Below are 22,552 nucleotides of genomic sequence, written 5' to 3'. Positions count from 1 at the left end.
TTTATCTGTAAGTGTCTAATCTTTACCTGTAGGAAAGAAAAGCAGTTGTACCATTGCTGACCTCTATTCCAGAGAAGATTTCTGATCTAAGTTTTCCATCCCGTTTTATTGGACAAATATCACTCCATATGTTAAAGCTCCATTTTATTTTAATAATATGTCTAATTTTAAGTCAATAATATTTTCATCTTAAAGACTAAGATCAAATTTTTCTTTCAAAATATGACTTTTAAAAAGCAAAATCTTCTCAACAAAAGAAGGACAAATTCTAAAATTCCTTGAGAAGAGGAATTAATCTAAGTATTTCCCCATAGCACTGAGTCACAGCCCTGCACACAGTAGACACACAATAAATACTGTCTCAGGGTTGACAATATACTATCAAGTAAGTTTCCACTACTTTAGAAACATACAGTAAGTCTACAAAGCCAAATCGTCCTCTCTACATGCAAGGACTATACTGGCCATATTCAGGAAATGGGTTTGTAGAAGGACATGTTTAAGAGGAACTACAAGTCTAGGACAGCTTAACCAAAGAACTGAAAATTCAAATTAATGACTGCATCACAAGTAAATGGTGATATCACTGCCTTTCCTCTCTGGTTGTTCAGGCTAAATAGCTTATATATATAAGCTATCATATATATATATGCTATTATATATATGTATGTATGTATATATATACACACACATACACACATATTGTTTTAAAGCTGTGATGTTCTGCTTATTTGTTCACTTCGATTCCCTTCCCACCTCCTTTCCAAAAGTGCTGATTTATTCTTTATTTTGAAAATGAAAATTAACATAGTTTTTAAAGGACAACTTCTCCATACCCACTTTGGGTTGTTAGAAAGCCAGGGTGGGCTAAAGGCTGTGGAGCCCTGGGCCCTTGTGACTTGCAGTATGAAATTCTCTTAAGAGCATGGTTGAGAAACAAGTCCGTCCTGCAACTGTCCTGATTCCGTTGTACCCTGTAAAAGATGGAGGAGCCCCTCTGCCTCCTTATTCCCCAACCTGCCATTGCATGTAGCTTCCTCTCCCTTCTCACCCTGCGCCCACATCTGCTGTTTACATTGCAGCAGAGGTGCAGCTGGTTATAAGAGAACCATGCTTGTTTTATCTGCACCCAAAACACAGACGAGCTGCAAGAGGGCAGATTATGAAACTGCTTTGTCATCATAGGAACAAAGACCAGATTTCTCTGTGTATGTCTCACTGAGATGACTTCCAACAGCAAATTATGTGGAGAGGCTCAGAGTGCAGGGACTAAATGATTCTACTGCATCTTGTCCACAAGGAAGTGAATGTTAAGGGCTTGTGACTTATATCCAACCCTCCTGACTAAGACATTAGACCATGGGTTACCTCTCTTGGGTTCAGAAAGCCCTGATGTTCCCCTAATAGTCTGCTACAGTCTAGTCTCTGCTGCCGGGCTTGGTTTCTTCACCCCCAGCAGAAGCTGTAATACACCAACCCCTAACACTCACTGGGGCAGCGAACTACCTGATTGCAAAGATATTTCAACATCTCTTTATTCCTCCTCTATGCCACAGTGAACACATTCTTCTTCCTTTGGAGTAAACACTGTAGCCACCTCAGCTGCATCTGAGTTTGTTAACAAGCCCTCAGGGGATGCCATTACCCTCTTGCCTTTAGAAATAAGCCCTGGTCCTTACAACAAAGGGAGCCCAAATGTGCCTCATATTTTCCACTATGTACAGAGTTCCCAGGACACACAACACTTCACTGGAATATCCAAGGTGTTGGCTGCAAGTCTCAATGAAATCAAGTTTTGCTGGTCTTTAATGAGGGCCTGTTAGGCCCCAAGCTACAGTCGGGCGGGGGATGGGGACTGTTACTGGACTAAAGGGAGGGAGAGTCACTTGGCCATGCCTTTCAGGAAGTTTATCTGGGTGTTTCTCTCAAAGACAGGGGTAGAATTGAGCCAAGTGTAAGGAACCAAATAAGACTTTCATGTTACTGAAAAGCAACATGGTGGGTATACACGTGAGTGGGGGAAAAAAAAGAAATGAAGAGCAACACATGCAACATGGCTCAATAGGCTGAAAAAAATGTTCTGATCACTAGGGACTAACTGGGTAACTCTGAGAAGACGTGTTGTGTGTGTGTGTGTGTGTGTGTGTGTGTGTCTGTGTGTCTGTGTGTTTCAGTTTCCTATTCCTAATCAACCACCAATCTCTGGCCATACTTCTTTAAAATGAATCACTTAGGCTGGGCGTGGTGGCTCATGCCTGTAATCCCGGCACTTTGGGAGGCTGAGGTGGGTGGATCACCTGAAGTCAGGAGTTCGAGACCAGCCTGACCAACATGGAGAAACCCTGTCTGTACTAAAAGTACAAAATTAGCTGGGCATGGTGGCAGACGCCTGTAATCCTGGCTACTTGGGAAGCTGAGGCAGGAGAATCGCTTGAACCTGGGAGGCAGAGGTTGCGGTGAGCCGAGATCATGCCATTGCACTTCAGCCTGGGCAACAAGAGCAAAACTCTGTTTCAAAAAAAAAAAAAAAAAAGAATCACTTTACCTCCATTCTTACGACTTTACTTTCCAAGACCTTAACAAGGTGTGCTGGAGTGCCTCTTCCTAACTGATCTTCTAATCTCCTCTCACTATAATTAAATCAGAATAGATAGTTCTTAAAATATAACTTAAATGATAATAATTCTTGAAGTGCTAACTCTGGGTTGGACACTGCGATGAGAATTTTATCTATATTATCTCATATACATGATTCTGTAGGATGAGTATTATCCTCATTATAACAATGGGGAAAACAAGGCTCAGAGGTTATGTTTCTCAGGATCAAATGGCTAGTGTGTGGTGGAGCCAGGATTCAAACCCGAATATGTGACGTTGGAACCCTGCTCTCAGCCACCATACCAAACAACCTCATACAGTGAACCATGCACAAATCCATCTTAGCTCTCTAGTATCTATCATAATCAATCTAAACTTTCACTGATTTTATATTTAGGGGAGGTGATCCCCCTCCTCTGAATTTCTACAATGTTCATAGTCTTTACCATACAATTCAATAGTGAGTTACACTCTAAGTAATACTGTTTGCTAAGTGTTACTTAAATCAGTCTCCCCAATAAGAGTATGATTTCTTTGAAGGCAGAGTATATGCTAGAGCACTCTATTCTCTATTTAGAGCCTTACCCAGTAGAGCTGGCATGCCGCAAGAGTTCAGTGACTATCAAGGACTAAGAGCTGCTATGGATGAGAATAGCAGCCCTTACTGCATACAAGACACTGACCTAAGGATTTCACATGGAGTAACTCAGTTCTCATAACACCCCTAGAAGAATGTACTGTTATCACTCCCATTTTACAGAATAGGAGAGCCTGGCTACTGAGATTTCAAATGAACTGCTTGATGCCAAACAGCTCGTAAGTGACAGAGCTGGGCTTCAAACCGAAGTAGTCTGGCATCAAGGCTCACACTCTTGACCATTAATTTAAATGCCTGAGTCCACTGAAAATAAAATTGGATGAGGAATGAAGAAGAGGGAGAATGATATGAAGCTGATCTTTCCTGTCAACAACCAGTAGAAGGAACCAGGCAGAGAACAATACAATCGAGGTTCAGAAGCCACCTTTTGGAGCATCCCATTTGGCAGCACCCTTCCTAACATACCTGAAGAAAAAAGTTCATTATTTCCCCCAATAATCCAAAACTTACTTATCTTGAGCTCACTGATAAGCAAAGGCAACACATTTTTCTCAAAAGCAAGTAAAATCAGCCACTTGCTGCTTAAACATGGATTAATACCCCCAACAAAATGCACTTTCTTTTGTAGGGCAAAAGGACAATTACTCTGAAGCCTCTTAATTTGTTCTGTATCCCTTGAAAACATGAAGCACTCAAGCCTTGCTGCTTCTGCTTAATGGACACAGAATAGGATAAATGGGAAGGCTTGACCAGCAGTCTTGGGCTGGAAGTCAGAAAGGCTGCACTGATTGTTGGGGCTGGGTGGCGGCAGGAGTGAAGAATGATGCGGAGATGATCTTTCCATCAATAGCCAGTAGAAGGAACTAAGCAGGAAACAATACATTGAGTTTTGGAAACTACCTTTTACTAGAGGATTCCATTTCACATCACCTTTCCTAAGCACACCTGAAGGAAAGAAGTTTAATTTTTCTTGGTAAGGGCTGACCTATTATAGGCCAAACTACAATATCATATGGGCCAAAAGTGTTAAGTTCCTACTGCCAATTGTGGCAAACAGAGATACATTTCTCTTTAAGAGGCCTCCACCCATATCTGCAGGGACAGATCTGTGATCCTCATTTATTCCCAGACTCTTGCCACCACCTGTTAAGCGCCATGGTGACTGTAGCTCCCTGCTGCATCTCCTGAGAAGCTGCCACTGCGGCCTCTGCCAATGATGCCACCGCCTGGGTGGCCTCTGATGCTTGCGTCGTCTGGATGGTCATCTCACCTCCCTGTAACGTGGCCCAATTTTGTTCCACCTGAGGCAGAAAGGACAAGATAGTAAAAAAACAAAGCCACGAAAGTATAATTTTAAAAGTAATTTTTCCAATAATTGTTACTTTTTAGCTAAATACACATACTCTTTAAAATTAACATGACCTGCAATGTACAGAACAGAGCATGCTACCTTTTGTGTAAAAAAGGGGGTATTAGAATATATACCTGAATTTTCTTGCATTTGCCATAAAGAAATTCTGGAAGGACACACAAAAGCCACTGAATATATTCTCTGGATTATATGTGTGGGGTTCAGAGGAGCTGGAAACAAGTTGGATGGGAGATAGAAAGCAAGACCTTCCACTGTACTTTTTTTTTTTTTGAGAGGGAGTCTCCCTCTGTTGCCCAAGCTGGAGTGCAATGGCACAATCTTGGCTTACTGCAACCTCCATCTCCCAGGTTGAGCGATTCTCCTGCCTCAGGCTCCCAAGTAGCTGGGATTATAGGTGTGTGCCACCACCTCTGGCTAATTTTTGTATTTTTAGTAGAGACGGGGTTTCACCATGTTGGCCAGGCTGGTCTCAAACTCCTGATCTTAGGTGATCCACCTGCCTGTCTCCCAAAGTGCTAGGATTACAGGCATGAGTCACCACGCCTGGCCCACTCTACACTTTTAAATACGTTTCTTGATTTACCTCCCGATGTATACATACTTCAAAACAACACATTGTGCAAGATAAATATATACAATCTTTTGTCAATTTAAATAAATACATAATAAAGTTTAAAAATATATAGGCTGGGTTGTTAGAAATAGCCCATGAGAAGAAAAAAAATTCAAACTATACCAAAATTTCAAACTGTATCAAAGGGAATATGATACCAGTACTCCAGACCCTTTATCCAAAGGGTCTACTACAGTGCCTATTTTCTTTCTCTCTTATTATTTTTTTATCATTATACAATATTTCCATGTAATATACCTATTTTCTTGTGTACCTTTGTAGAGCTATTCCCACTATATGGAAGTATATTTACACAGACACACACACACACACACACATTCACCCTATTTCCCCTTTCTACTACCTCCTCTTTAAAATAAAAATGGCAGCATATTCTACATATCTTTTGTATCTTGCTTTTTTCACAAACAGTACATCTCCGAAATGATTCCATTTTGGAACATATAAAACTACTTTACTGATTCACGATTCTTAAGAATGGCTGCATGGTGGCTGGGCGCGGTGGCTCACGCCTATAATCCCAGCACTTTGGGAGGCCAAGGCGGGTGGATCACAAGGTCAGGAGATCGAGACCACGGTGAAACCCCGTCTCTAAAAATACAAAAAATTAGCCGGGCGCGGTGGCGGGCGCCTGTAGTCCCAGCTACTCGGGAGTCTGAGGCAGGAGAATGGCGTGAATCCGGGAGGCGGAGCTTGCAGTGAGCCGAGATCGTGCCACTGCACTCCAGCCTGGGCGACGAGCGAGACTCCGTCTCAAAAAAAAAAAAAAAAGAATGGTTGCATGGGATTGCATTTTTTTTTTTTTTTTTGAGACGGAGTTTCGCTCTTGTTGCCCAGATTGGAGTGCAGTGGCATGATCTCAGCTCACCGCAACCTCTGCCTTCCAGGTTCAAGTGATTCTCCTGCCTCAGCCTCCCGAGTAGCTGGGATTACAGGCATGCACCACCACACCCAGTTAATTCTGTATTTTTAGTAGAGACAGGGTTTCTCCATGTTGGTCAGGCTGGTCTTGAACTCCCAACCTCAGGTGATCCACCTGCCTCCACCTCCCAAAGTGTTGGGAAGCATTGAATTATATAGAAAACATCATCATTTATTTAACAAGTCATCTTTCAATGCACATTTAGGTGGTTTACAGTCTTTTGCTATTAACAAACAGTGCTGTGATGAATATCCTTATATACTATTACACTTTGTATATCACATGTGAGTCTATTTACAGGGTAAATGCCTAGAGGTAGAATTATGGATCAAACTTACTTTGCATTTTTATTTTGATGGAAACTGCTAAACTCAGAAACTAATTTTTTAAAGTGTAGCAAAAACTGCTTTCTTTTCAGTAGGGGAGAAGTTATGAAGACTCTCCCACTGCCCACAGCAAAAAACCCAAAAACAAAAATCATACTCTCTGGTGATAGGGTACACGAGAATCCAGGTTTGCCAGGCCTACACAGAGTCTCTCAGTCTCGGCATGCTAACATTTTGGCCCAGGGATCCTTGGTTGTAGGGCTGTCCTGTGCATTGCAGTATGGTTAGCAGCATCCTGGCTTCTACCCACTAGTTGCCAATAGCACCCTCCCCAGTCAGGAAAGTAAAAAATGTCTCCAGATATTGCCAAATGTCCCCTCTGGTCTGGGGTACAGAACCACTGATTTTAGTACAATTCTTTGTGTTTAGAGACTTGGTTCTGAATACCTGTATCTAGTTACTTCAGTCTGTTTTGCTCAATAAATACTCGTTGATTAATTATCCACCCTCAAAACTGAAAAGTAGCAAGGGCAGTAAAAGCAGTTTCTATTCCGAAGTACGGCAGGTGATCCATCAGCTCAGGTGTATATGTCTTTGGACTCCTGGACTCAAGACCTTAGCAGTGTTTACTGCAGCTCTTTCTAGTCCTGCTTCACATTGCTGGGGCCTGCTGAGTAGTTATCTTGTGCCTGCTTGTTACCGTGTTCCAAAGGAAGTGCTCCAAGCTTTAGGAGGTAGATATTTTAAATGCTTCCTGCTTTAGTTCTATCACCATACTTAGATTATGATAATGCTTTTCAGAATGTTTGCCAAAAGCCTCCCAGAGAAAGAGACATTCCTTTGAGCTACCTTCGTGTTTGCCCTGAGTTCTCATGGGCAGTGGATTGTGCCAACAAGCCTTCAGGGCCCATCACTCCTGAGGCAGAGATATCCTAGAGCTGCAAAGTTGCCCCTCAGGAACTCCAAAGCTCTTGTTTTCCAAGGTTGCTTGCTTTCATCTCATTGCTCCAATGAACATTACTGCCAACACTGCCAGTGTAAGAGGCAAGCTGTACTATCAATTCTTAGGTGGCTGATGATTCCACTCAAAACATCCACTGAAGCTGGGCAGTGCTGTTGCCTACTGCGAGGGAATGGTCTTCCTGTTTCCTGATCTGCCCCTCTATTTTAGTCCGGCACATGCTGCTGTTCTCACCTGAGCTTGGTCCAGTGTGGCTCTCTCAAGTCCTCAAACTCCAAAGGCAGCAAGTCACTACAGACACATTTAGTTACAACTATACTTGTAGTGAAAATAGCATTAGAATGCTGCCATATACAGTATAATTTAAGAAAGTTAAATTACATGTCATGGAATGACAGTAAATAGTGAAGAGAAAAGAGGAGGAGAAACAGAGAAGAGATTTCTAATCAGAAACACGGCAGGTGATCAAGAAATCAGTTCAAGTGCCAGCATCTCTTCGGAATTTCCTATTCCTGAGTCTCAGCGCTTTCTTAAACTGTGTTTACTTAAGCTCTTGTTGCATTCCCTTCCCCAAAGAAAGGGCCACAAGCCCTGGGAGGGGAAGATATTCAGAAGATATCTCATTGGTTACTATGCATTTCTGAGAGAGCCCCTCTACCATAAGGCCCTTCAAACTGTGGCTGTTCCACGCTTTCACAAGTTAATGCACTGAACGTGTTGCTCCCTTTGACAGGGTAGAACTCCTATCCCTCTCCTTTGTTTGGCTAGTTACCCCTCTAGTCTAAGCTCAGGGGCTTCCTCTGGGAAGTGTTTCCTGAGACAATTCCATTCCCCTGAAGTCCAGATGAGGGCCTCTCCTCTGCTGTTCCACAGCACCCTGGGGTTGCTGCTACTAGACCCTCATCTCACTGCAATTGTTCTTTGCCTTTCTTTACCACCTACCTATGTGCACCTTAAGGGAAAGGGGAGTCTTTATTATCTTTTATCTACAGTCTCTACAGTGCCTGGCACAGGGCTCAAAAACTGTTTACTGAAGGGATGGATGGAAAAATACTATTGGTATTTTCCTACTTGTTATTCAGCCTGCCCATATTTAAGGTAAATCGACATCCATAAAAATACACCTAAAATGAGTTACGCAATTCAAAACTGTTACATATATTAATGGCTCAGTTTAAAATTCACATCTCTAATGTTTTTGTACTTTGGCTTTCTCTTCTTCTAACAGAATTATATATACTATTATCAACAGATACCATTCTATTTCAAATTTAGACTTTTCTGACACCTAATGCAATTGATATCACCAATACCTGGTCTTATCACGCAGCAGAATGGATTCTCAAACCCATCTGCGTCTTTCAATATGCCATCAAAATAAAAACTGTATATTTTAAAATCAACATAGTTTATTTCATATTATTTTGAAATTCTTTCCTTGTTCAATTATAAACATCTATGTAGGCCAGGCGCGGTGGCTCATGCCTGTAATCCCAGCACTTTGGGAAGCCAAGACGGGTGGATCACGAGGTCAGGAGATCAAGACCATCCTGGCTAACACGGTGAACCCCGTCTCTACTAAAAATACAAAAAAATTAGCCAGCCTGGTGGCAGGCGCCTGTAGTCCCAGCTACTCGGGAGGCTGAGGCAGGAGAATGGCGGAAACCCACGAGGCGGAGCTTGCAGTGAGCCGAGATCGCGCCACTGCACTCCAGCCTGGGAGACAGCAAGACTCTGTCAAAAAACAAACAAACAAAAAAGTCTATGTAACTTGTTCTGTGTCACTAATTAATTTTCAACTGCTTAAGGCTATAGAGTTTGTTGCTCTGTAATTACTCAGATTACTGAGTATTCTCAGCTCAGCAGGCCCCCAAATGACCCTTTCCATAAATAACCGGACGCTGAAGACAGTGTGGTAATGGTGAGAGCTCTCACTGGGAAGGCTGGGATAACAAAATGACCACACAACTTCTAAAAGTATAGGCACTGTTTGTTGTTATACTTTCTGCCCCATGGGAGAAAAGACCAAGCAAAAAGGCTGTTTCTACTGAGTCACCTGATACAGTGTCTACACTGGCATCGATGTGGCCTTATATAGCCCACTTCAGAGAAATATTAGAGTCATTACAGTTCTTATGGTTCAAAGCTAAGACAGTAACAACTATGTCAACATCTAAGAGAAATCAGACGGCAAACGGAAACACAATATAATCTAAACATGTCACTTTCTGACATAACCTATGCTTCCTCTCTTTATGTCATTTTCTTTTCACTGGAAGTGTAGGAAGAGTTAAGAGTATTTTTTTTCATCTGACTGAATCCAGGTATTTACCAAAAGGCTGTAAAAACTTTATATATGTCATTCAGCAACCTCCACAATAGCTGGCTTAACAATGATGTTAGTGTGCCAGAAAAGCCAGACATATGCAACTGAGATTTAAAAAATATTTTCTATGAATATTTGAATATGTTGATTACTTTTGTATGTTATTTAGCAAAGTATATTTCTTAGACTTAGTCCCAGAGAAGTATTTAAGAGACACAACTCTGGCCGGGTGCAGTGGCTCACGCCTGTAATCCTAGCACTTTGGGAGGCTGAGGCAGGCAGATCACGAGGTCAAGAGATCGAGACCATCCTGGCCAACATGGTGAAACCCCATCTCTACTAAAAATACAAAAATTAGCTGGGCATGGTGGTGCATGCCTGTAGCCCCAGCTACTCAGGCGGCTGAGGCAGAAGAATCGCTTGAACTCGGCAGGTAGAGGTTGCAGTGAGGTGAGATCATGCCACTACACTCCAGCCTGGGCCACAGAGTGAGATTCCGTCTCAAAAAAACAAAAAAACAAAAAAAAAAACAAAAAAAAAAAAGGAAAGAAAGAAACACAACTCCATAAATATGTTATAAATATTATGTGTCAAAAACAAAATTTTTATAGAGAAGGAAACAAAGTTACTTTCTTTAAATAGTACCAAGAAACATTCAGTAGAGAGATACGGTTGATAACACTTTGTCTAAGCCAAAAACTAACACATCTTCTAACTCTACCCCTTGTTGTCTTTTCCACTTCTTTCAGACTTTAAGGAGTGTCATCTCGTTCTAGTGTTCTGGACCTGACAAATTCTTTGCTTTGCTAATCCATATCCTTTAATGATGTTTATGTACTTAGAAAGTAAGTGTTCTGTCAACCTTCACCTTTCCTCACCCAATAACCAAGTTTTTCAGTGTCCCAAACTTTCCCAGGCTCCTTAGGTGGAAAGGAGGTACATATGCTTTGCAGCATCCCTTACAGCAAGGCTAGAGGTCATTCACGTAGACCTCTCTCTCTTCCTCACTAGACTGGAGTCCCATGAGGGCAAGGATCCTGTGCAAATCAACGCCACACAGCTGTAGCTATACAGGGTTTCGGCACATGCAGGCTGGCCAAGGAGCCTGTGGTGCACTCTCCCTCCATCTCCCAGCCATGCAGCCTTTGCCAGTTCTCCCCGTCTCCTGAGGGGCACATATGAAAGTGACTTTGTGGTGTTCTAAGGGGAAATGCGCCATGGCTCTCAACAAGGGTGAGATAACACTTTTAGCTTTATTTCTGATACTGCTCTTCGATTATCTGTTGGCTATTTTTCAAACTTCAGGACACCACATCAGTATCTTCAAGGGAAACACTCATGGTGACGTAACAAACCCCCTCCTTCACTTGTTGAATCTTCACCAATGTCTCAGAGCCTAGGTAATGTTTTTCTCAGTTCATTATCCAGCTTCAACACTGCTCTGGAACTTTGGGCAAATCATGTAAGCTCTAAAGCGAATCATCATCTCTAAAGTGAAGATGATAATGGAACTTACACTTCATAGGGTCGAGTGTTTAGCCCACCAAGTAAGGTTGGCTGTCTTTAGGTTAACGTCCCATAATTATCCCAATTTTGCTAAGGAAGAATTCTCCTAAGAAATCTTCAAAGGCATATTTAAAATGTAATAAATCATGTTACTGACTTGCAAACATATTTATCCCTTCAAAGAAGGCTTCCCTTAATTCCAGTTTTAATGCATCATTCTTTTTTTCATAAAGACCAAAGATGAAATTCTTTGGGATTCACAGCATAAAAATGCTAAAGGGATAATCCCTTCATATTGTGTATAATACCAAATGCTATACATTCAAACGTAAAATTCTAAGTTCCTGACAGTTGGGTTTGAGTCATACTAATCCATGAATCTTAACTGTTACAATTAATACACATAGCATAAGACACTTTCCAAAACTTTCATGGTTTCATGTTCAAAAGGTTTAAATGAACGAGTGCTGCAGACATGCAGGCTACTCCATCCTCTGGACCTTTGCTTCTCCCTCATTATACATTCAAGTATTTAAGAAGATGCAGACAGAATCTCTTTCTTACCTCTCCATCAGCCACGGCAGAATAATTCACTTGGGCAACGGTGACTGTGGTTGGCAATTCTGAAGCATCAGCCAATGTGGCTACTGTTGCCCCCGTACCAACCTAAAAAAAAATATGGAAAGTGATAAGTGTCGCTGGATGGATCCTTCCACTTCTTTACTCAGAAGCTAAGACTCCTTTAATCCCAAATTTAGCGCAGATAACAATGAATACGTCTTATGATGTGAAATCTAAAATCATATTCACTAAAATTATAGTTCAGAGACTATCATGAGTTTCAGAATTTTACTTCAACCAAATAAATCGATATGAGAAGAGCTATCCCACTGCCACATCCATGCCCAGTGTCGGTCAACCAACTTTCTATTCTCACCCCAATTGGAACTTCAGAGGTTCTCAATCAACAAATTGTGTTTTACCTCAGAAGAGGTCATTCAGAAGGAATATTCCCTGATCACTGACAGTGAAACTGTAAAACAGAAGTCATTTTAAGGCCAGGCATGGTGACTCACATCTGTAATCCCAGCATTTTAGAAGGCCGAGGCAGGAGGATTGCTTGAGTTCAGGAGTTTGAGACCAGCCTAGGCAACATGGAAAGGCCTTGTCTCTACCAAAAAAAAAAAGTCAGCCAGGCCTGGTGGCAAACACCTGTAGTCCCAGCTACTTGGGAGGCTGAGGTGGGAGAATCACTTGAGCCCGGGGGGTTGAGCCTGCAGTGAGCTGTGATGACAGAGAGAGATCCTGTCTCAAAAAAAAAAGAGCCCTTTAAAAGTGCTTTGTTTTGGAAATGTCCAGGAAGCTACTCATAGCTCTGTATTTAGCAAATGCAAAGAATTTAAACTATTCTTCAGGAATCAATTTCAGGTAGGAAGATGGTGGGGAGCTATATAAAGTTCATACAAGAGTTCGCACAAAGGAAACTCTCCCCAGTCTGAGGTGAGGTGCCCACTGATCCATCTCAGAAGCCACAGTCTGGTAGCCCTCAAGTTTACTCACCTGGATAAGTGAGACAGTGCCATCAGGGTTACTAAAGGTCTGGACGACAGTCTGTGACGGTACGAGATGAGCTATACTGTGCGTGGCTGTGGCCTGCGTTTGCGTTTGCTGATCCTCAAAGGCATACAAAAGGTCTTCCCGCCCATGCTGTTTATAACAGTTTTTAACTATGGTCCGTAGTGCCTGGGTCCATGAAACCTGTCACCAAATGACGGGAAAAGCACAGTAAGCCACAAAGAACTTTGGTTATTTAGTCCCAATATGCAATAAGCAGCTACTTCTTTATCAAATCAAACCAAACCAAACCTCTTATAAATTCTCCTAGGATTATTTCCCACAGACTGGTTCTGGTAGAAAGAAGCTGAGTACGAAGTATCAAAGAGGCCTTCTCATTGGTTTCTTCTTGATCAAAGTCTAGTTTACACCCTATTCCAACCTGAGGCCAAACTCTTAAACTTCTTGCAAAGAAAGATTATTCTGATCTAGAATGGCATATTAAGATTCTCAGTAAACTTCCAAGCTAAATGAAAAATAAATACACGGCCGGGTATGGTGGCTCACGCCTGTAATCCCAGCTCTTTGGGGAGGCCGATGAGGGAGGATGACCTGAGGTCGGGAGTTCGAGACCAGCCTGACCAACATGGAGAAACCCCGTCTCTACTAAAAATACAAAATTAGCCAGGCGTGGTGGCGTACGCCTGTAATCCCAACTACTCGGGAGGCTGAGACAAGAGAATCGCTTGAACCTGGGAGGCAGAGGTTGCAGTGAGCCAAGATTGCGCCATTGCACTCCAGCCTGGGCAACAAGAGTGAGATTCTGTCTCACCAAAAAAAAAAAAAAAAAGAAAAGAAAAATACGCAAAAAAAGAGTAAGGAATGATATGTAGTTTAGTCTTCTAAAAGTTTTGTTATTAGCAGGCTCAGCTGGCAGACTTCATATCCTTCTAATTCCATATTTACATTGTTCAACAATGATTTTTAGTAACCAGAAATAACAGCATTTCTAAGTGTTCAAGTGATTAATACTTTTACTTCGAGTTTCTTTGACGTTCCCAAGCACTTCATAAAATTAAAACTGCTCCAAAAGGCAACCCCAAAGACACAGTTTAAATTCATGAATCCACCCTAGTCTTCTCTTTACAGTATAGTGATGGAGCGACAAATGGAAAAAGCTATAAATCAAAGAACATTAGTCTTCGGAGGGACAGGCTTAACATTACACAAAGACTTTTTAGCACAAGATGTAGAAATGACAAAAATTGAAGTGGTTGATTTAGGATGGAAAAGCAATCAGGTAACTCAGTCAGAGGAATTCTCACCCTCTGCTTTTGCTCTTCTGTGCGGACATCACTCCGGACATTTGCCCAGGGGATATCTTCAGGCCACCAGATGGGCTTGCAGCTTTCTTTCCCCCAGCCTGGTTTTCCCCGACCTGTGGAGTACTTGAGCATCTCTGGGATAAATGCCCGAAGCTGGGCCTGGAAGACAACAGTATGGTCATCAATATTCATGAAAGACATCTGGGGTGTGTTTATGACCCCTTAAATTCTAACCTTATAAAACAGAGAGGTTTCTGGGAAGGTCCCAGAGAATTGTAAGATGTGACTGATGAAAACCCGCTGTTTTCCATAGGTTTCTATATCTCCATGGGTGGTTGAGAATTATAAATATGTTGGTAAAGTGCACCTTAGGCTGCATTTTGTAGACTTCTTCCTATAAGAGTAAGAATATCTGCCCCTAAATTTAATTTCTGCTTCCCAAGATATTACTGGTACTATGGCTTATTTCCCTTCTGTAGTTTTCATGCATGTAAGGTGCCAAACTCACGGTGTTTTCAACACTGTTCTGGAAGTAGGAATCAATGCAATTAGATAAGAGAGAAATAACAGGTGAACTGATAAAATCAATATTATTTATAGATGAAGTAACTTTATATCTAGAGAATTCCGAAGAGATCAAATGAAAAACTACTATAAACAATACGAGAATTCAATAAGGTGGCTGATTATAAAATATATGAAAATAAACAGCCTTTAACTTAGTAAAAAGGGAAAATAACCCTAAAACTCTTCTAGAAATTTTCCAGTAAGCTAGGCCACTGTCCATGAGTCTGACATATAGACATAGTAAAACATGTGCGAATTTAAATGCATTATGGACTTCATTCAGATTTATTTTACAAATCAAATCCAGACCAAACAGGTTTTAAACCACAAAGACAACTGCCATTCTTATTTCCTGGCATAGTAACCACACTCTGTGTGTGCTGGGGGAGGGTCTACTTTGTGAATATTCTTAATCGCTGATAATGACTTTTGGCAAGAAAAGCAGTTTATCAAGTTATGGTCTATGCCTCCTTCCCAGACCTACTGTTTCCCTTTCACCTGGAGGTCTACAGCACTCCAGAGATAAGTAGCATCCTGCAACTAAGGATGCATCCATATTGCCCCTGCAGTTGAAAACCAAAAAGAGGCCACTTTTAGCAATCAATCAGACTCAGGGGCGTGGATTTATAGTTACAAAGTAAAATAAGAAAAAAACTGAAATGGGAATACTTAAGTATTAATGAGAGAATGAGTATAGCAACACTTTATTATTAAAGATTTCTATAAATATCAGGTGTTCTCATCATTCTTATAATACATATTAGATATTATTTTATGAAAAGATGATACAGATTGTTACATAACAGGGAACCAGGAACCCAATCAGTAATGTTTACCTAATAAAGTTCTGGCTGACTGTAGTCATGCTGTTAAGTCCTGTGCCAAGCCTGCCACTTCACCTCTAAGTCCCCCAATGCCCCCGACAGTCTCCTGCCTACAGGATATGATATAATATACTCCATATATATTTGGCTCTGGCATCAAGCAGCAGGCTGATAGAAACGTATCCATTTAAAAACCCATCAGCTGGCTCATGCGGTCATTACTTCAGTTATTTTAAGAAAGTACATTTCAAAGTCATTTTTCCCTTTATTCTAATTTCTTGGGAGTGTGTCTTTTTCTAGGCTCAAATACACAGAGCAGGAAAGGGCTTAATCTTCACACACAATATTTTATACTTCTTCATGTCAAAAAAAAAAAAAAGGCTTTCTCAGAGGTGTAGATTAAATAAACTGATACAGACTTTCATAAACTCCCTTTTCTTTGAACATCATTAACAGTTTCCAAAGAGGAGAATTATTTATATTCATACCTAGGACAGTCTGGAGAAAATGAAATGAGAAGGCTAAATAATTCTAAATTAACAAAATCCTAAAGTGGGTTGGGTACAGTGGCTCACGCCTGTAATCCCTGCACCTTGGGAGGCTCAGGGAGGCAGACTGCTTGAGACCAAGAGTTCGAGCCCAGCTTGGGCAACACAGTGGGACTCTGTCTCTACCAAAAATACAAAACTCAGTCAGCTACAGTGGCACGTGCCTATAGTCCCAGCTACTGGAGAGGCTGAGGCAGGGGGATCGCCTGAGCCCAGGAGGTCAAGGATGCAGCGAGCCATGATGGTGCCACTTCACTCCAGCCTGGGTGACACAGTGAGACCTTGTCTCGAAACAAAACAAAACAAAAACCCTAAAGCAGGTGACAGAGCAAGACCCTGTCTTAAACCAAACAAACAAAACAAAAATCCTAAAGTGGCCAGAAAGCATTCACTGTGGAAAATACTAGACTGATAGAGTCTGCTCAGATCTACCTGGAACCCTATATATTCCCTAATTCTGGTGATCACTTCACTTCTGACGCCTCACCCTATTTGCACCAATAGTTCTTTATGCTCCTCAGTTCTGGGTCACGTGGACACCTTTCATCCTCAAGTCTTGCTTTGGCTCTCCCACCAGGCCTTCCAGATGAGTTCCAATAACTCAATGTTACTTGAAAGCTGGCCTCAGCATCAGCCTCTTCACTTAAACCCCATCCTACCCTCTCTCCAATCTACTTTGTCTTCTCAACTTTTTTATCTTAGCAAGTAGAAAACCACCCTTTCCCCAGATACTCAAACTAAAAATGTCAAAGTTATCTTTACTTTTCTCCTTCAACACTTATCTAGTCACGCATTGCAAGTCCGATTCTTTTGTTTTCTTTGAAATGTCTCTGGTGTCTATCCCTTCTTCTCCAGCCCCACCTTTATTCTAACTTTCTGGCCCAAGGCTAGTGCATCCTTCTAGTTGGCTTTCTTGGGGAACTCCAAGTTCTCCCTTCATTCCTTCTTCCCACATATCCTTGCTGGAGAGATTTTCCTAAATGTTACCTACATAGCTCCAATGCTCAAAACACCTTCAAATGTCTTTTAACGACGGCAACTAAACTAGATCCTTCTGCCCAGCTTTTCAGACCCACTAAAATCTGGCTTCACACTACAATCAGTTTCCATTAATTCCCACCACTCAGCCTTAGTCCTCCATCAGACAAGTCTCTGCACTGTCTTATGAACTACTAAGCCCATTCCTGCTTCTCTGCCTTTGTTCTGTCCCCTTGCTGGACTACTTTCCATGCTACTATACCACTCATTCTTTAGTGCCCAGAAAGTCCTACATTCTTTGTGGAACATATACTAACTATTCATTCATTCATTCATTCATTCATTCACATTCATTCATTCATTATCTCTCTCTCTCATATACTAACTATTCATCCATTTTCATTCTCTCTCTCTCTCTCTCTCTCTCTCTCTCTCTCTCTCTCTCAGATCTTGCTCTGTGGTCCAGGCTGGAGTGCAGTGGCATGAACACAACTCAATGCAGCCTCAACCTCCAGGGCTTAAGGGATCCTCCTGCTTCAGCCTTCAGTAGTTGGGACTAAAGGTGCATGCCACTATGCCCAGCTATTTCTTTTTCTTTCTTTCTTTTTTTTTTTTTTTTTTTCTGTAGAGAAGGGGTCTCCCAATGTTGCCCAGGCTGATCTCAAACTCCTGGCCTGAAGCGATCCTTCTGCCTCGACCTCCCAAAGTGTTGGGATTTCACGTGTGAGTCATTGCACTCAGCTTCACTTCTCTTAAGTTACCTCTTTCTACCAAAAAGAACACAAGGGCTGGGCGCCGTGGCTCACGCCTGTAATCCCAGCACTTTGGGAGGTCAAGGCGAGCGGATTCCCTGGGGTCAGGAATTTAAGACCCACTTGGCCAACATGGTGAAACACCATCTTTACTAAAAATACAAAAATTAGCCAGGCATGGTGGCACATACCTGTATTGCCAGCTACTCGGGAGGCTGAGGCAGGAGAATCGCTTGAACCCAGGAGGCTGAGGTTGCAGTGAGCTATGATCGCTCAACTACACTCTAGCCTGGGTGACAGAGCAAGACTCCATCTCAAAAATACAAAACAAAACAAAACAAAAGGCTCAGAGTTGGCTCTGAATCTTAATTTTCTCATCTGTAAAATAGTAATAATAGCAAATATACAGTGTCAATTAAGAGGCTGAGATAGCAGGCATATTAATTAATAGCAGTTTTATTATTATTACCTTAGTCATCAAGCCATCCTTTTTTCAGCAACTTCTACAGTATTCATAACTTTTGTTCTAAAATTTAGAGTTTAATTTGTTATAAAATTTAGGTGCATCATAGCTCTTTGGCAACTGATTGATAATTCTGATTTTATAATAAGAAAAAATTGTTCTTTTTTTTAAAAAAGTAGATGCTTTAAGCATCCACTCTTCAAATCTATTAAATAAAACTACTCTAAATGTACAACAAATAAGGACTCAGAAACATCATGGCTTTAATCCAGCACAGTTTTAATCCTTAATCTGCTACAGGTTGAGCATCCCTAATCTGAAGATCTGAAATCTGGAATGTTTCAAGAGTCACATGTGGAAAATTCCACCCATGACCTCAAGTGACAGGTCACAGTCAAAATTCTATTTCATGCATAAGGTGTATATAAAACACAAATAAATTTTGTGTTTAGATCGTGGTCCCATCTCCAAGATATCTCACTAGGTATATGCAAATGTTAAAAAAATCAAAAAATATATGAAATCCGACGTACCCAAACATTTCGGGCAGGCAGTACTCAATCTATATTAAGTTTCTATCAAGTCTAAATGTGACCATTTGCCAAAAAGAAATATTTAAAAGATAAATAAGATTTTACTTTTAAATCAGGGAAAATAGGGAATTTATTCCCCCAATGCAAACAAATAGCTAGCTTTCTGAAACAGTTTACTAATACTGAACACACTGTAATGTACATAAAGACATTCATCGTTAGTTTTTCAACGATGGGTAAAGTGGAAAAAAGCAGAGGTGGCAGAAGAATGAGTTTATATGTATCTGAAACAAGGTTGAGGATGAGAAATAAAGGGTGCTAGAACTAAGAAGGAACAAATTGACCATTTGGACCAATTATTTGCTTTGAAGCAAGCAAGCTATTACTAACACACCCACAATGTACAGGAAGTTTAGGTGCATTGTTCTGCTGGGTCCCTGAGCATTAAAAATTTGTATTAATAAATCTCTGGATGAGAAATGTTTCAAATTCCTAGGAAGATGATCCCAGAGGCTAATATGAGAAGCAGGAGACACAGAAACAGTACAAAAAGAAGGTTACTTCCACAGGCTGAAACCCCATCAAGTCAAAAAATGGAACCAGAGTGAAATCAGCTGCTGGCATACAAGTTCTAATCCAGGAGCAGATCATAGCTCTTAAAAGTGCTAATTATCAAGCATATAAAATTTGCCCCTATACCAAAAGAAGTAAAAGGTATTTTCTACTATAAGAGTTTGTTTTTCAGGTGTGTACATTTTGGGAATGAAGGGTATTTTTTACTTTTAAATGCTTAAGAGATGATTTGACTTCATTGAAAAAGGCAATCTTCCTACAGGTTATTTTTACACTGTCCCAAATAAACAGTGCTAAGGCTAAAGAGACTATTAATAAAGGGAAACTAGCAGTCCAGTACAGGAAGAGTTAAATGATTCCTTTCCAGAATTCGGAACTGTGCTCTCGTTACCCGCTGAATTAATTACTGGTCCTGGGGAGTTTTGGAAACCAAAGCTTTCTGATGTGCTTGTTAAGGAAGGTTTGTCTTTAATCCACAGGGAGACAATCAACAGGATCAGCAAAGCTAAAGCCTAACCTCTCAGACTGTCCTTTAATTGGGCTGGAACAAGCTTTCCTGGACTCTCATTCTGATTTAGGGCTTTAGGTGGGCCTAAGGTACCCTAGCTTGGTCAGTAAAGCCACACCAAACCAGCAAAGAATAGAAAATACTACCACTTCCCGGGACAATCAGCAAAGATAAGGATATCAAATTCATGCCCGTGTCAGTGAAAAGTAAAGATTATGTGGAAACCACAGATAGGTTTAAAATAAAAGGTTCTCTAAAACTCTAAAACGTCTAATCCAATCAAAATTAAAAAAAATTCTTGCTATGCTAGAAATTTCCTTTGTAAATTCAGTTAATTCTTTGCTATCCAACAATGCATTATCCTTACACATCCCCCAAATACCCTCTCCTCTCGTTCGCTCTATCTTTGCTCTGCATTTACCTGAGTCTAGGGATTTTGAGGCTCCTGATGTCCATTTAGGCTCAATTACCAAGAACAGGTCTTTCAAACCAACATATGTGCTACCTCCACCTCTACTGAAGAGGTCAGAGAATGCATAATAAATTTTAAGAGAAGGCAGTTGAAAGCAAATCATGCTGAAAGGTTATGTTTTGCGTAGCCTACAGAAAATAGGAATGTAGCAGGGAAGGAAAAATGGAGATTTTTCAGACTGTGGCAACACTATTTTAACTTAAAATTACTACCGTCCAGGCTGACAGACCCAATTATATTTGAATGGATAGGCCAGGCGCGGTGGTTCACGCTTGTAATCCCAGCACTTTGAGAGGCCGAGGCAGGTGGATCACGAGGTCAGGAGATAGAGACCATGGTGAAACCCCGTCTCTACTGAAAATGCAAAAAAAAAAAAAAAAAAAAAAAAATTAGCTGGGCGTGGTGGCAGGCGCCTGTAGTCCCAGCTACTCGGAGAGGTTGAGGCAGGAGAATGGCGTGAACCCGGGAGGCAGAGTTTGCAGTGAGCCGAGATCACGCCACTGTACTCCAGCCTGGGCAACAGTGAGACTCCGTCTCAAAAAACAAACAAAACAAAACAAATAAACAAAAAATTGAATGGATATCTAAAGGGCATTAAAGAGCTAAAGCAAAGTGATTCATTTGCCCAATGTTTGGAATTATTTGTACTACTGATCTCTGTTCAGAGAGATGACTATGGTGGTTATTATCAGAAACACCATTCCAAGCAGAAACACTGGCTTCTCTTAATCTCATTTCCCCTAAAAACACATTCCCATAGAAAACACAAGAAGAGCAAGTTTGGAGAAAAGATGAACATAACTTCAGAATTAGTGAATTTGAAGGCCAGCCAATGAAGGCACTCATTTAGACTCCTCTCTCAAGTCAAGACTTCTGCTTCTGTATCTCGGCACCCCCAACCTATCAAACTTTCTCCCTCTCATTAAACAAAATGCTCTTAAAGTCCTACTTTCTCTTTGAAGAACACAGGTTGGTTAGTTTCTGTTACCTTATGCTTGTTGTATTCTTCTGTACAAAAATGTAAATAATATAGGTAAAGTCAAAGTCCTCTTTGCCATCTATTCTCCCTCAATCCAGTCTCCTGTCCAGAGGCATGAGTCTGATGAACAGCCTTCCTTCTAGGCCAGATTCTATACATCTACATAAATACAAGCTAGAAAGGCAGTTTTATGCGATTAAAGAAAAACACAAATGTATTTTTGTGTTTGTACACTATTTTATAACTTGTTTTTTCCACTCAACATTTTGTCATAGAGATCTTCTCATGGTAGTGCAACTACAATAATTTTTAAAAACAGTTGCCTAGTATCCATGGTATAGAATTTTCATTTTATTTAGCTATTCCCCTACTGATAAACATTTAGATTGCTTACAGTTTCTCTTGCTGTACAAACAGTGCTTGTACATGCTTCTTTGTGCACAGAAAACTCAGCAGAAAATGTTAAATCCATATACCCTTTAACCAGTTAAAGAAATTCAGAAAAGTGGAATTGCTGGTTAAAGGGTATATGGATTTAACATTTTAATACACTGCCAAATTGTCCTCCAGAAAGACTTTGCCAATTCCACTGTCACTAAGAGTACTAGACAATACCCATTCATCCTCTTCCACATTTTATTACCTCTTCCACATTTTATTACCAAGTTTTCTCTCTCTTTTTAAATTTTTCTTGAGACAGTCTCACTCTATCACCCAGGCTGGAATGCAATGGTGCAATCTCGGCTCACTGCAACCTCCGCCTCCCGGGTTCAAGTGAACCTCCTGCCTCAACCTGTAGCTGGGACTACAGGCGTGCGCTACCATGGCTGGCTAATTGTTTTGTATTTTTAGTAGAGATGGGGTTTCACCATGTTGGCCAGGCTGGTCTTGAACTCCTGACCTCAAGTGATCCACCCTCCTCAGCCTCCCAAAGTGCTGGGATACAGGCATGAGCCACTGCACCCAGCCTTACTATCAAGTTTTCTTATTTTGGCTCATCTGACATGGGGGAAATGGTTTCTTATTTTAATTTCCATTACCAGTGAGTTGACAATCTTTTTATATGTTTACTGGTTATTTTTCCTTTCTGTGAACTGCTTATAACATTTGCTTATTTTTCTAATTATCTTTATCTTATGAATATGAAGAAAATATTAATCTGCTCTGGATATTAATTCTGTCATATAAATTGCAAATATTTCCTTAGTCCAGTTGTATCCTATGTAAGTAATT

General features: G+C 40.9%; 1 protein-coding gene across 26 annotated transcripts in view; it reads right to left on the bottom strand.

The window, feature by feature from the left end:
* Positions 1-22,552, bottom strand: part of NRF1 (nuclear respiratory factor 1) — a 148,948-nt gene that overhangs the window by 36,546 nt on the left and 89,850 nt on the right. For all 26 annotated transcript variants that reach the window (XR_013415535.1, XR_013415540.1, XR_013415532.1 and 23 more), the window contains 4 exons: positions 14,123-14,281; positions 12,804-13,001; positions 11,808-11,909; positions 4,340-4,497 (listed from right to left, as the gene is read on the bottom strand). Coding sequence is in view for 15 of the 26 variants with exons in the window: in XM_028846288.2 (XP_028702121.1) it covers positions 4,340-4,497; positions 11,808-11,909; positions 12,804-13,001; positions 14,123-14,281 (617 nt within the window). In the remaining 11 variants the exon portion in view is untranslated. The remainder of the gene's footprint in view (positions 1-4,339; positions 4,498-11,807; positions 11,910-12,803; positions 13,002-14,122; positions 14,282-22,552) is intronic.

The sequence above is a fragment of the Macaca mulatta genome, chromosome 3 (genome assembly GCF_049350105.2).
Source record: "Macaca mulatta isolate MMU2019108-1 chromosome 3, T2T-MMU8v2.0, whole genome shotgun sequence".
NCBI classification, from domain to species: Eukaryota; Metazoa; Chordata; class Mammalia; order Primates; family Cercopithecidae; genus Macaca; species Macaca mulatta.
This window is presented reverse-complemented; position numbering and strand designations above follow the sequence as displayed.